The sequence below is a fragment of the Galleria mellonella genome, unplaced genomic scaffold, assembly GCF_026898425.1.
Source record: "Galleria mellonella isolate WM207_F2 unplaced genomic scaffold, CSIRO_AGI_GalMel_v1 utg87, whole genome shotgun sequence".
Taxonomy (NCBI): Eukaryota; Metazoa; Arthropoda; class Insecta; order Lepidoptera; family Pyralidae; genus Galleria; species Galleria mellonella.
The window spans coordinates 3355766-3369265 of record NW_026442166.1 but is presented as its reverse complement, the minus strand read 5'-3'; the positions used below and the strand labels follow the sequence as shown (position 1 = coordinate 3369265).

Below are 13500 nucleotides of genomic sequence, written 5' to 3'. Positions count from 1 at the left end.
TATTTATAAATAAAATATATATAAATTAAATTCTCATTTATCATCTCTTACTGACATCCCAAGCGGAGTTACCATTCCATTTACATTCATAAAAAAAAAACAAAATCGGGTTTCAAAAATGCTCGTGTTTAAAATTATTTCTATCCTATTTACCTGGACCACACGGCTGAATGCAGACTCTGTTTTCAGTAACAACTGGGGTCTGCTGGTGCTTGCTCGTCCGTTTGTTGACGGCGTCGAAGCCACCTCCTTGCGTGATGAACATCATGTACAAGCACTGGCTATCTGTGAAGGCTAGATCCTGGGAATAATAAATAGACTAATAGAAAACCAGTAACATGAGAAGGCGGAACTCCTACAGTTAAAGAACTGGCTGTGTTCTGGTTTGAAAGGTGAGATATGGCAGTGAATTTACAGGGTACAGAGGAATAACACCTGAGTCCCGGATTGGCAATGCATGGGGTGATATCATGGGTAAAACAATATACTCTATTATGTCCATGGTACTGCCGATATCTATAGGCGACGGTTACCACTTTCCATTAGGTGAGCCGTCAGCCTGTTTGCCATTCTAAGATGATAAAAGAAAAAACTTGCTGGATTAATTTGGATGCATTACATAACCTAGTTCAAAAATGTCCTAATACTGCTGAACTTCTGAAAGGATCTTGAAGAAGAAGCAATACACCAATAGCCTGGTCCTCAAACGATGAAGTTACAAAAATCGGTTAAGCCGTTTTCGATGTTATAGTGCACAAACGTACAGATAAACAAACAAAACTTCTAAAAATCATTGTTTTGGATTCTATTGCGTTCATGAAGCCTAAGTCATAGGGGTATAATAGTTTTTTCTTATATATCTTCCATGTACAGACTGTGACCAGTTACGATTTTATTATATGTATTGAACAGATCTTACAAAATAATTTATTCAATAAAAAATGAATAAAAAAAACGTTCAAAAAGCGGGTTAAAAAAAAATTGTGAGCTGATCGGAAATAGCATTAGACGATATACAAAAAATAACCTTAGCTTCTTTTTTAAGACAATTAAAAAAATAATATTATTATTTACTTATTACGATATTTATTACCATTATTGTCTTACCTTCTGATCGCCCGTGTTCCTCTTCCTAACAAAACTGAGGGTAGTGTAGCCCTCGACCAAACTGCCGGACTCCTTGGTAATGTCCTGTCTCTGGTCGACCCTCGGCGCGGAGTAACCGCTGACCCACGTATCCATGATGAAGGGACGCCCGGATCTGGCGTCCACCCAGCCAATAATCGCGTCTGTTTGCGACTGAAATTAATAAATATCATTAATATGTAAATTTGCTATGTGGTCCCGGCATTGAATGAGCTCATTCTTGTTTCAACCGTGAAGCAGTTGTGTTTGCATGGCTGTGTTTCGGTGAAGGGTGGGATATGGCGTGAATTTACTAGGTACAGAGGAATAATACCTGAGTCCTCTGGAATGGCAACGCATAAGGGGGTATCATGGGCGAAACAGTATACTTTGTTATGTCCATGGTACTGCTCATGTCTATAGGCGACGGTTACTACTTTCCATGAGGTGGGCCGTCAGCTTGTCTGCCATTCTAAGTTGTATAAAAAAGTACCCCTTCCTCCCCGCATGTGTCGTAAGAGTGACTAAGGGAACGTAATGGTAAAAACCCCCTCCTTTATGGGGGAGATTATGTTCAGCAATGGACAATTGAAGACTGATATGAAAATGTGGGTTAGATTGAAGAAATAATAAAATTCCTTAGAGATTACTGCATGGGGTTCTTCAAAAAGAGCGTTTTATGACTTCTGAAGGGTCTCTGATGTTACAGGCGTCCATAGACTACGGTAATTGCGTCTACCATCAGACAGGCCGTATGCTTGTTTGCCATCGTAGTAGTATAAAAAAATCATAACTCGATACTTGTGTTTGCTTAACGCCATTCTAATCTATACACATAAAAACAAACAAATTAACTTAGGCAGTCATATGTTATTCAGATTTCAGTGTTCAATAAACTCTTATCAAAGTTTCTTACCATCTTCTTGTCGTTGCTAAATCCAATACCCGTCCAGAACTTGCTTTGTTTCGTCTTGATAGTGAACCGGACCGAGTCTTTCCCTCTCTTCTGTCCTAGATACTCCCAGGAGGCGTAGTAGTCGCAGCTGTTGTTAGCTGGATTACAGTTGGACGGCAGCTTCCATTGCCCGCCACATTTATCAGCTAATGGTAGTACACCGCCTGTTATGGAACTCTTCTCTTCTTCTGTAAACGAAAAAAGTACTTAATTATAGTTTGAAGCAGCTGTCAACCTGTCTGCCAAGCGTGACAACATTTTCAGGATGGCAAGTGGTGGTGGTAAACAAAAATATATGGAGTAACAGCGAAATTATAAGATACGGAGGCAAAACACCTCAATTCACATGAATAGCATCTTCTGTCTTTATAAACTTATTATGTCTATGTATTATAATAGAAGGTAAGATAGAAGGAAGGAGGGGGAGAGGGAGACCGAGACATAGTTACATCAGGCAGATCAAGGAAGGAGTTGGTGTCGTGTCGTATCAAGAGGTGAAGAGACTCGCTGAAAATCGTAGCGAGTGGGAAGAGCACCACCGACAAGAGCGCAGCTCTTAAATAGATAGATAGATAGATGTATATGTACGTATTTTGTATGTGAACAGATATTTTATATTTATATATATATGTATATGTATTATTGTATACAGATATGTATGTATTTTGATTTTAATTGTATGAGTTACTTATATATGTAAACATATTTATTATTTTTTAATAGAAACATCTATGTTTCCTTCTATTATTGTACGCACACTGCCCACTGGTAATTAATGCTCCTTTCCACTCAGGGTTTGCTGGAAGAGAACTCTTACAGAGTTAAGCTCGCCTGTTGTACATCTTTATTATATATATATATATATATATTTTTATATATATATATATATATATATATATATATATATATATATATATATATATATATATATATATATATATTAAACGATTGATTTTGACGAAATATCCGTAACCAATCTGTAAGTATAGTCCCTTCAGGTAAAAAAAAACTTTCCAAATCGGTTTACAAACGGCTGCTCACGTAATCCTGGAATGCGAGGCTGTGGCCCATCAACATTTAGAAATCCTCGGAACGGTGAGGTAGCTCCATGAAGCCTGTGAAGATCCCAGGAAGCTTCTGCGCTTCTGGGCGGAGCTGGGCTGGCTGTACTAGCCACGACTCATACGCACAACGGCCCAAATGAGAGGCTAAGCGCGGAAAATAGAATCTTTTCCTATGATATAAATATCTAGACATATAATCTTGTAATGGTATTTGTCATTTATTTTTTATTTATTTAGTACAAAATATTAAATAATAGCGAATATAATGAACACACACGATGTATTTTATCTATATTTCTTTTTTTTTTTTTATTATTATTTTATATGGAAATTCGCCATATCTTTTTAGGGCAAAGCAATAAGCTGAGTTGTGACCATTTCATGTTACTGTGGCACACGCATGTAGGGGAAAAATTGTTACTTATTTTATGCATTTTGTTTTTTTTTTTTGTACATGTATTTTTTTATCTTTTTTCACTGTGCATATATCTGTGCCTCTAATGAGAAAAGGTTCAATTCAAAATGGCCACTTTTCAGGAGAGTCAAAAAACTATTTTAAGTAAAGAAAAAAATTCTGGTGCTTTTATTATTTGCTAATTGAACAAGTCAATGATTGCACTTATAGTAATTTTTTCTCCTCTTTCTTATGAAATTATCGGTTTTTGTGTAAAACCTATAGTTTTAAAAATAATTCTATTATACCTAATCACACTTAACAAAAATATTAAAATTATCATGTGAAAATAGTTTTAAGTTGAATTAAAACTATTTTATTGCAGTATTCAAGAAAAACAATGTTGTGTATTGTACGCTATAAAAAAATAATCGCTATTGATATAAATGATGTAAAAGGGTTCAAATCGAACTGATTCATTTTACACAAAAATAAATTCATGTTTAAAGGGTTTTGGCACTATTTTTGTAAAATATTGTAGTTTTATTTCTAATTATGACTTTTTTACCACAAATATTTTGTTAATTGTAGCCTTTTACATGTTTACTATCTCTATTGTTTTTAAAGATATCGTTACGATTCTTATACCATTCGAAAGAGAAAAATTTGCTTATTTAAAGTAGCCTAAAAAAGAAAAAGGCTATTACTTGAGTTATATCTCACTAGAGGCACAGATATGTCTATTGTTGTTTGTGTTTTTTTTATATTTTTTTTTATACAACTTAGAATGGCACACAAGCTGACGGCCCACCTGATGGAAAGTGGCAACCGTCGCCTATAGACATGAGCAGTACCATGGACATAACAGAGTATACTGTTTCGCCCATGATACCCCCCACGCGTTGCCATTCCTGAGGACTCAGGTGTTATTACTCTGTACCCAGTAAATCCACGCCATATCCCACCCTTCAAACCGAAACACAGCCATGCAAACATAGCTGCTTCACGGTTAAAACACGAATGGGGCAGAGGTACCCAAGCAATCGACTTTTGTACAAAGTCTCCCTCTTGTGTGCTGTAAGTAATGCAAATAATTTATTTATCTGTCTATCTATCTAACATAGTTCATACTGAATTACAAAGAAACATGTATAAATCATAATCTATGCAAACAGTTACGAAATCCTCACCAAAGAAGTTGATCCTGGTTACTCCCCTCTGGCCCCCATGTCCGTGGTACTTGAGCTCGTCCTGGCGGTAGAAGTCGCCGACTGCAGCACTGCCCTTCTCCAGCCCCGATGGTGGGGAATGCACGTACTTCCCTGGCTCCTGGCCACGGGCCCAGATAACGTGCATCAGATCGTCCACTATCGAGTGGTCGGTTGGTTCTTTGGCCTAAAAAGAAAATAAAAAAAAAAAATGTTTTTGTTTTGTTTAGATAGATACTTTTAGGACTTTTTTTTAAATAGTTTTATATTTTTTTTTGTATTTGATTAAATTAAAAAAGAATATGAAATGTGTCTCCAAAATAGTCTATCAAAATTCTATTTTCACTTCCAACATGGAAATGTTATGAAAATAAAAATATATTTATTGCTAATGAATGTACTAACATACATACAGTACAGTACAGTACAGTACAGTAGAGTAAACAAATTAAACGATACATTACGAGTACTGTTAAATTGTATCTTTAAGATAAAATGAAAGAAATACAAATAAATTGTTCAAAACTAATATTTAGTATAAAAAAAATTAACAGAATCTTTGCCAGTAGCAAAAATCTGAACAATCATCAAATTTGGGGGTGTATAAACATGGTTCATATGTTCAAATCTTAGATTATATAGATAGAGTGTCTCCATACAAATATTTCGAAAAAAGCGGACGTCTATTTTTTCATACAATTTTGCGTGATAAATAGTTATAAGGGATTCCTTTATAACTTCTATATTTACCTTGTCTTATAATTTTTGCATTTTTTAATGTGTATACACTCATTTTATTTATTAAATAATACGTAAAGATACATTGTGTGCGTAAGTTTATAGAACTCTGATAAAAAAACGAGTCAGCTAATTTGACAATTAGCTGACAAAGAGTTGACCTATTTTTGCATAATCTAAGACTAGAAACTATATATTTTGCTATTATAATTAGAACTATAGTACCTACATGATACTATACATGATACATGATACAAGCATTGTTTTTTTTATAACATTTTTTTATACAACTTAGAATGGCAAACAAGCTGACGTCCCACCTGATGAAAAGTGGTAACCGTCGCCTATAGACATGAGCAGTACCGTAGATATAACAGAGTATACTGTTTCGCCCATGATACCCCCCATGCATTCCCATTCCTGAGGACTCAGGTGTTATTCCTCTGTACCCTGTAAATTCACGCCATATCCTACCCTTCAAACCGAAACACAGCCATACAAACACAACTGCTTTACGGTTGAAACACGAATGGGACAGAGGTACCCAAGCAAACGACTTTTGTACAAAGTCTCCCTCTGGTGGTTACCGCCGCCCATAAACACCCTGTACATCAGAATTACAGGTGTGTTACTGATCTTTTAGGAAGGAATATTCTATTCTAGAAGGTTACAATTTCGTATCTGGTCGGAAATAATTCAACTGAGATTTGATTGTAAAGTATTTTTTTTATACCACTGAAGTGGCAAACAAGCATACGGCCCACCTGATGGTAAGCGGTTGCCGTAGCCTATGAACGCCTGCAATTACGCGCGCGTTGCCGACCCTGAACAAACCTCTTTACCCCCCTTTTGAAGAACCCCATGCTGTAGTCTCTTGGGAAAACTGACTAGCAAAATATAAAATAGTATTTATTATATTTGCACCTTAATCTTCTTCCTGAACATGATGGTTGTGACACCGTTCTCCTCGAACCCTGACGCTGCAGTGATGTCGTCGTGACCACCCCAGAAAGTGTCCACACGAGGGGTTGATCTAGGAATTGAGAAGGTCGTTTTTGTCAATAAATAAAATAGGTATTTTGAAAAAAAAATTGATATTTTTTTATAATACAATATTGCTTGGTTATTCCAAAAATACCAGTATCTTAAAACATCTCTAAAGCCTCTTCCCCCTAACACAGGTGCTAGCTCAACAGAACCTGTTGTCATCTGTTTAATTGCCTTAAAATATATTAATTAGGGGAGAAGGGTATTAGTAATGAGGTCTAATAGCCTCATTGCTAGCAATATATCTTGTAAGGTCAACCTCCAACCTCCATGCGGTTCCCTCTGGAAACCATCATGGTTAATTCTTGTCGAATTCAACATGGTGGGTCAACTGACTTGCATAACTTACACATATATATATATATATATATATATATATATATATATATATATATATATATATATATATATATATATATATATATATATATATATATATATATATGTCTATGGAAATGAATAATTTAGTATCCAGTCATTCCAAACTTACCTATCTCGAGTGTAATAGTCCAAAACCCTATGGTAATTGCCACGAGCGGTACCAATGACTATGTCGGTGCAATCCATGGGGTTAAAGTCGAATTTGGGGACGTACTCATGGCTGGGGTAATGACCTGTAAAATATAATATATTTATATACAACTAATATATTAATCAGTTAATTAAAATGTCTAAAATTAATATAGTAGGACTTTAGGACCAAATAAAGTAGTGAAATTATTTTAATTCTAAACATAGTTTTGGACTGAATGAAATTTTTCTATATAGTAATTGAAACTTTATAAAATTTAGTACAAAACTATCAAAGAACCTTCTATCTTCATGCCAGAAATATATGTGGTAGGCAGTGGTGTAAAGAAGTATAATTGAGACATTAAAATCTTTACTAGAAAATCCAAAAGAAGTGATAGAGTTTTCAAAAAGTCTAAATGGGGTATCCCTATGAAGGGCACATTCTAAAGTCGGCTTTTATTTCCTTCTAAATTTTTCTTTCCAGCTTATAATATTAAGAAATACACACGGAAAATGTTACACGACGCCATCTAGTTCCAAACTAACCAAAAAGTTTACCGTGAAATGAAATTCCTAATTTTCGGACTCAATGTTCGTGTTTTATGTCGTTGTTATACCGAAATCGGCTCAGTAATGGGACTTAACGTTTCGTTTGGGCTAAATCCAACCATAGAAGTCGAAAGGAACGACATTTTAACATTTTTAATATTTTAAACGGTATGTATTATGTAATTTTAAAATCAAATTTAAATCTCGTTCGGCTTCGAAATTTCAGAAAACATTTCATGGTAGACCTAATGAGTTTGCATTATGGGTATTAGACAATTTAATACTTACTTTTTTATATAAATACACAATAAATATACATAATAAACATAGAAAACACCCAGACTGTATTAGTGTTATGCGGGATTCGAACCCGCGACCATTGAACCAGGAACCACCAAGGTAATAGTTCATTATGATTATTCAATATTAATATTTTAGAAATCTGAACCACACCGATAATAAAAATTGTAAATGTAATTGTAGAAAAGAAACACAAGAAGATTTGTAAAAAAATATAAATTAATTATATTTATTCATTGTTATGGTGTTAACACTGAAGAAAGAAGAAAGAAGTCAGGCTCTCTTGACAAGTAAGAAACATTTACAGGTAGACACGTTATCGCTATCACATGCACGAGATGAAATGAGATAGCGCTATTCGGCGTCTTGTTCTTACTCATACATACGAAGACGTGTTTACTGTTCGACGAGTTCATGTTGGTTACATGTCTAGAGGATAGAATGGATAGTCAGTTAAAAGTCAATAGAAGTAGGTATAAGGATGAAAAGGATAGGTTATAGTTGAAAAAGCTCTTGCTGATTACAAAGCAAAAGTGATACTCGAATTTGTAAAATCGTTTTCATACAATTTTTTATCGGAGTGTAGGACTGTATATATACTCCGATAAAAAATTTAACATTTTAACATTCAATATTGAAAAATGACGCGTCTGCCAACAGTCGGCTGAGCGTTTTTAGAGCGATTTTTGGCTATCGAATCCCCATCTAGATATTAGATCATATACACGGACACAATAAAAAACATTTAAGACGAATTGTATAAGAAAAAATGTGTTTTTTTTTTTATACAACTTATAATGGCAAACAAGCTGACGGCCCACCTGATGGAAAGTAGTAACCGTCGCCTATAGACATGTGCAGTACCATGAACATAACAGAGTATACTGTTTCGCCCATGATACCCCCCATGCGTTGCCATTCCTGAGGACTCAGGCGTTATTCCTGTGTACCCAGTAAATTCACGCCATATCCCACCCAAGCAATCGACTTTTGTACAAATTTTTTTACAAAAACAAGTTCACTTCAAGCTCAAGCATCGAAGGCGTTAAATAAATGAATAGAAAAAAAAAATTGTGATAGAATAATTTATATGAAAACTATAAAAAGCATAATTAAGAATAAAACCGAATATAGTAACAGTATGTATTTAGAAAATAGAACAAAAGGAGATTATATTTGTAAGACACAAGACATTAGATTACATTAATATTTAATTTAATATTATATGAAATTAATATAATTTTTTTATATATTAAAATTTGTATATACATTTTTAAAATACCACAACCAATAAGTTTCAATCATAGTGCTATCATATTGCTATACAAATAATTTCACTAAGTACATACTTTCATTAAAAATAAGAAAAATATACTCAAATTTAAATTAATATGTTGTCAAAATGAAATTCTAATCAATTTTAATTAAAAAAATTTACAAACACTTTTAAAATTCGATCAATTTTCAATTTTTTTTCTTTTTAAATCTACAACAGAGTTCGGAAAGTTTTTATTCCGTTATATATATATATATATATATATATATATATATATATATATATATATATATATATATATATATATATATATATATATATATATTAAAATTTTTATTAAAATTTTTAATTATTTTTAAACTTACATGATTGTTAAATAGGCCATTTACCTATTGATTAGATAGTGCCTTAATAAAATTGTTTTCAGGCCGACAAACCGTATCTACCTATAATTTCGCTTGCATCTAATTTGTCTAGGAAGCCGAAGGGTTTGTTACTTTATTACAGTACAAATTATTTCGTTAAATTAGTTCTAAAAATGTACAAATATTATTTAAATTATTCTAAATTTGACATAAAAGTCACTTCAGGGTGAAGTGACATGTATATTATACAAGAATATCAAATAATGTTCCTTCAGTCCTTATTTTTAATGAAAGTACAAAAAAATAATGTGCGAAGCGTGGTGCGTTACCTGCGTCTTCTTTAAGTCCCTTCACTAGCAATGAGTCGGTATCCGTTTCGGCTTTAGGTTTTGGGGATGGTTCTGATTTTGGTTCTGGGGATGGTTCAGGCTCAGATTTAGGTTCTGGGGCGGGTTCTGGTTCAGATTTAGGTTCCGGGGCGTGTTCTGGTTCAGATTTAGGTTCTGGGGCGGGTTCTGGTTCAGATTTAGGTTCTGGGACGGGTTCTGGTTCAGATTTAGGTTCTGGGGAGGGTTCTGGTTCAGACTTAGGTTCTGGGGTGGGTTCTGGTTCTGATTTAGGTTCTGGCGCTGGTTCTGGTTCAGATTTAGGTTCTCGAGAAAGCTCTGGTTCCGATTTGGGTTCTGGTAATAGATCTGGTTCAGACTTAGGTTCTGGAGACGGTTGCGGTTCTGATGTAGGTTCTGAGGTAGGCTCTCGTTCCGATTTGGGTTCTGGGGTGGGTTCGGGATCAGATTTGGGTTCTGAGGTGGGTTCAGGTTCAGATTTGGGTACTGGAGTTGGTTCCGGTCCAGATTTAAGTTCTGGTTTAGATTCAACAGTTGATGCAAGTTTAGACTGTAAGAAATGTTTTTGAGACGCATTTAAATGCAAAAATTGTTTAAATCTTGGTGTAAACTTTGGTTTGGGTGAGAATTTTGGTCTAGGCTTTGTCGTTGTTGTTGTTGTTGTTGTTATTGGTTCCGGTTCAGACTTTGGTTCGGGGGTTGGTTCAGGTTCAGAACTAGGTTCTGGGACAGACTCTGGTTCTGGTTTAGGACTAATGTCATGCTGATTGACTACAACAGAGGTCGTAGTTTCCACATCTGTAAAAATAATGGAACCATGCAAAATTATATTTACATTAGTATACAATCTGCTGTTAGTTTATAGGTTTGAATACCTATGAACAATTTAAAAAAAAGTGTGCTTATCTTGCATGTATGGCTTTTGCTAGTGATAATACTGGTAATCGTGTGTTATTTTTTTTTTTAAACCAATTTTTTTTAACTCACTTTCTTTTGCATTTTGTGCAGCACGTTTGCGTCGTCCTGAAAGATTAATATGAATTATTGTAGTTACTTAATTTTAAACTTATATTAAAATTTTAATCATAGTATTATAAACTTTAACAAATTACTCTGATGCAATAGAATATTATATATATCACCATACATTAGTAATTTGAAATTAATTATTTCATTTATCGTAATAAAGTTTAGCATTATTTAAGTAACATAATTCTATTATAATTAAATTAATGATATTGTATTAACATTAATAAATATATAATGCTTTGTTTAACATAAATTAATTTCATTAATTTTTTTTAAATCTCACCTTTGGAGCTGGACACCTTGTAAGATATACTGGTTTTTACAGTCACATCATTTCCAAGATTCTTAAAATCAAAACCGTCTAATGAATGCATCGCCACTCTTTTATTTCTACTATCACTCTCAACAGAAGCACGTGTCGTTGGTTCTGGTTTGGGTTCTGCCTCCGGTTCTGGTTCGGGTTCTGGCTTAGGTTCTGCCGTGGGTTCAGGTTCGGAGCTGGGTTCTGGTTCTGCAGTCGGCTCGGCTTTAGGTTCTGCAGTGGGTTCTGGTACGGATTTTGACTCTGGGGTAGGTTCGGGTTCGGATTTTGGTTCTGGGGCTGGTTCAGGTTCGGCTTTTGGTTCCGGTGTAGGCTCGGGTTCTGATTTAGGTTCTGGAACCGATTCAGGTTCTGCTTTTGGTTCCGGCTCAGGTAATGGTTCAGGTTTTAGCGTACTCGCTAAAAAATAAAATAAAATTCAGAAATATATTTTTAAAATGTAAGTAAGCTTTTATTTTCAAACAATACGTACGTTTATCTTCATTGGACGGTCCCAACACTGGGAAATTCTTGCACTGTTTTGTCAAACTGCTCGGTCTCCATCCGACAGCTGAAAAAGAATTCGTCACTTTGTCACTCTCATCTCTAAACATTGAGTAACTATTTTTAATTATTGTTATATTATTGTATATATACCTAAGCATTATATTTACATAGTGAATACATAATATTGAGACATATATAGGTAGAGATCAGAATTTTTAAGAGCATGAAAGACAATGACACAATATTATGACTCTATTAATCAATAAAATGGACTTCCGTAAAATAATTTAATTTCGTAAAAAAAAAAAACTATAAGCCGACCCCCATCATACTTCACAGCTGGACGCGTCGTGCTAATATGGAAGGATCAAAATTTTTAAAGATTTTCGACCTTCGTTTCTTTGGGGGAAATATACACTTTCATCATTTGAAAAGATGTTAATGATTTATATGTCACAATGCGTCTATGAATTAGATTGGTTATTTTGTAATGTGTACCATACCAAAGGGAGACTTTATACAATAGTCTGCTTGGGTGCCTCTGCCCCATTCGTATTTCTGCTGTGAAGCAGAAGCATGTGAAGCATGGCTATGTTTCAGTTTAAGAGTGAGATATAGCAATGAAATTACAGGTTACAGAGGCATAACGCCTTAGTTCTTAGGAGTGTCAACGCGTGAGAGATCATGGATGATACAGTATACTTGGTTGTATCCATGACGGTTACCATTTTCCATCAAGTGGGCCGCCAGCTTGTTTACCATTCCACGTTGCATAAAAAATCCTTAATAGTCCTTTTTATAATACTTAATATAGCAACTAAGCGTTCCGCCTGATGGAAAATGATAACTGTTACCCTACACACCTGAACAGCATCATAGATATGAGAGAATACACTATGATACCCATGGTAGCTTCACGTTTTGCCATTCCCAAGGTCTACGTTATGCCTCTACCTATAATTTTATTGTCATATCCAACCCTTTATCTATGGGTTTGTTAGTAAAACCGGTCGAGCTCCACGCGGTTCCCCTTGGAAACCATCGTGGTTAATTTTTGGTGAATTTGTCACGATGGGCCAACTGACTGGCTTCATCCTCACTTACCGTCTCTTATTGGTGTCCGCCAGCGAACACAGATAGTGCAGGCGGGGTTACCATTCCATTATCAGCCATTAAAAAAGAATCTTGAAACCAAAACATGCAAACACACCTCAACAGGCTAGATGACAGATAGAGAAGACCAACTTACCAGCATACGTCGTACCGTTCACCATCATCACCACTTCTATTTCGTCGTCCTCCTTCAGGATCCTCCAGAAGAGCCGGAACTGTTTGGACAGCTCTTTCTTGCTGTACAACGCTAAGTTTATATTCTTGTCCTTCCACGGTGCCTCTGGACATAGTTAAAGTTACTATTAAAATATAATTTTATAACTATTGCATCATGCATATTGCATACGGAACCCGGAACTTCAGGGGGGAAGGGATTGTTAGTAATGAGGAGGTTAATCCCCATCTGGTAGACTACCCGTTTCCCCCTGGAAACAATCGTGACTAATTTATTTATCGACTCGTCACGATGGGCTAACTGACCTGCCTTTTCATTCTCACCTATCACCCCTCGCTGATACCTCGCCAGTGTATACCGATAGCACAGGCGAAGTACCATGCCATTTTCACCCATTAAAAAAAACCCAGAAGGTCATTTATACAAATCAATGTAGTTTCATCGTATAGGTCTTGGCATAGAATAGGCCATCCCTTCCTTTCCTGTGGGTGTCG

General features: G+C 35.2%; 1 protein-coding gene across 3 annotated transcripts in view; it reads right to left on the bottom strand.

Annotated features, from left to right (window-relative positions):
- LOC113522394 (uncharacterized) overlaps positions 1–13500 on the bottom strand; it is a 97517-nt gene that overhangs the window by 14748 nt on the left and 69269 nt on the right. For 2 of the 3 annotated variants that reach the window (XM_052902063.1, XM_052902064.1), the window contains 11 exons: positions 12968–13111; positions 11705–11782; positions 11194–11631; positions 10869–10904; positions 9864–10679; positions 7022–7145; positions 6409–6517; positions 4729–4933; positions 2042–2268; positions 1108–1299; positions 154–301 (listed from right to left, as the gene is read on the bottom strand). In XM_052902063.1, the coding sequence (XP_052758023.1) occupies positions 154–301; positions 1108–1299; positions 2042–2268; positions 4729–4933; positions 6409–6517; positions 7022–7145; positions 9864–10679; positions 10869–10904; positions 11194–11631; positions 11705–11782; positions 12968–13111 (2517 nt within the window). The remainder of the gene's footprint in view (positions 1–153; positions 302–1107; positions 1300–2041; positions 2269–4728; positions 4934–6408; positions 6518–7021; positions 7146–9863; positions 10680–10868; positions 10905–11193; positions 11632–11704; positions 11783–12967; positions 13112–13500) is intronic. The other variant, XM_052902065.1, reaches the window with a different exon arrangement.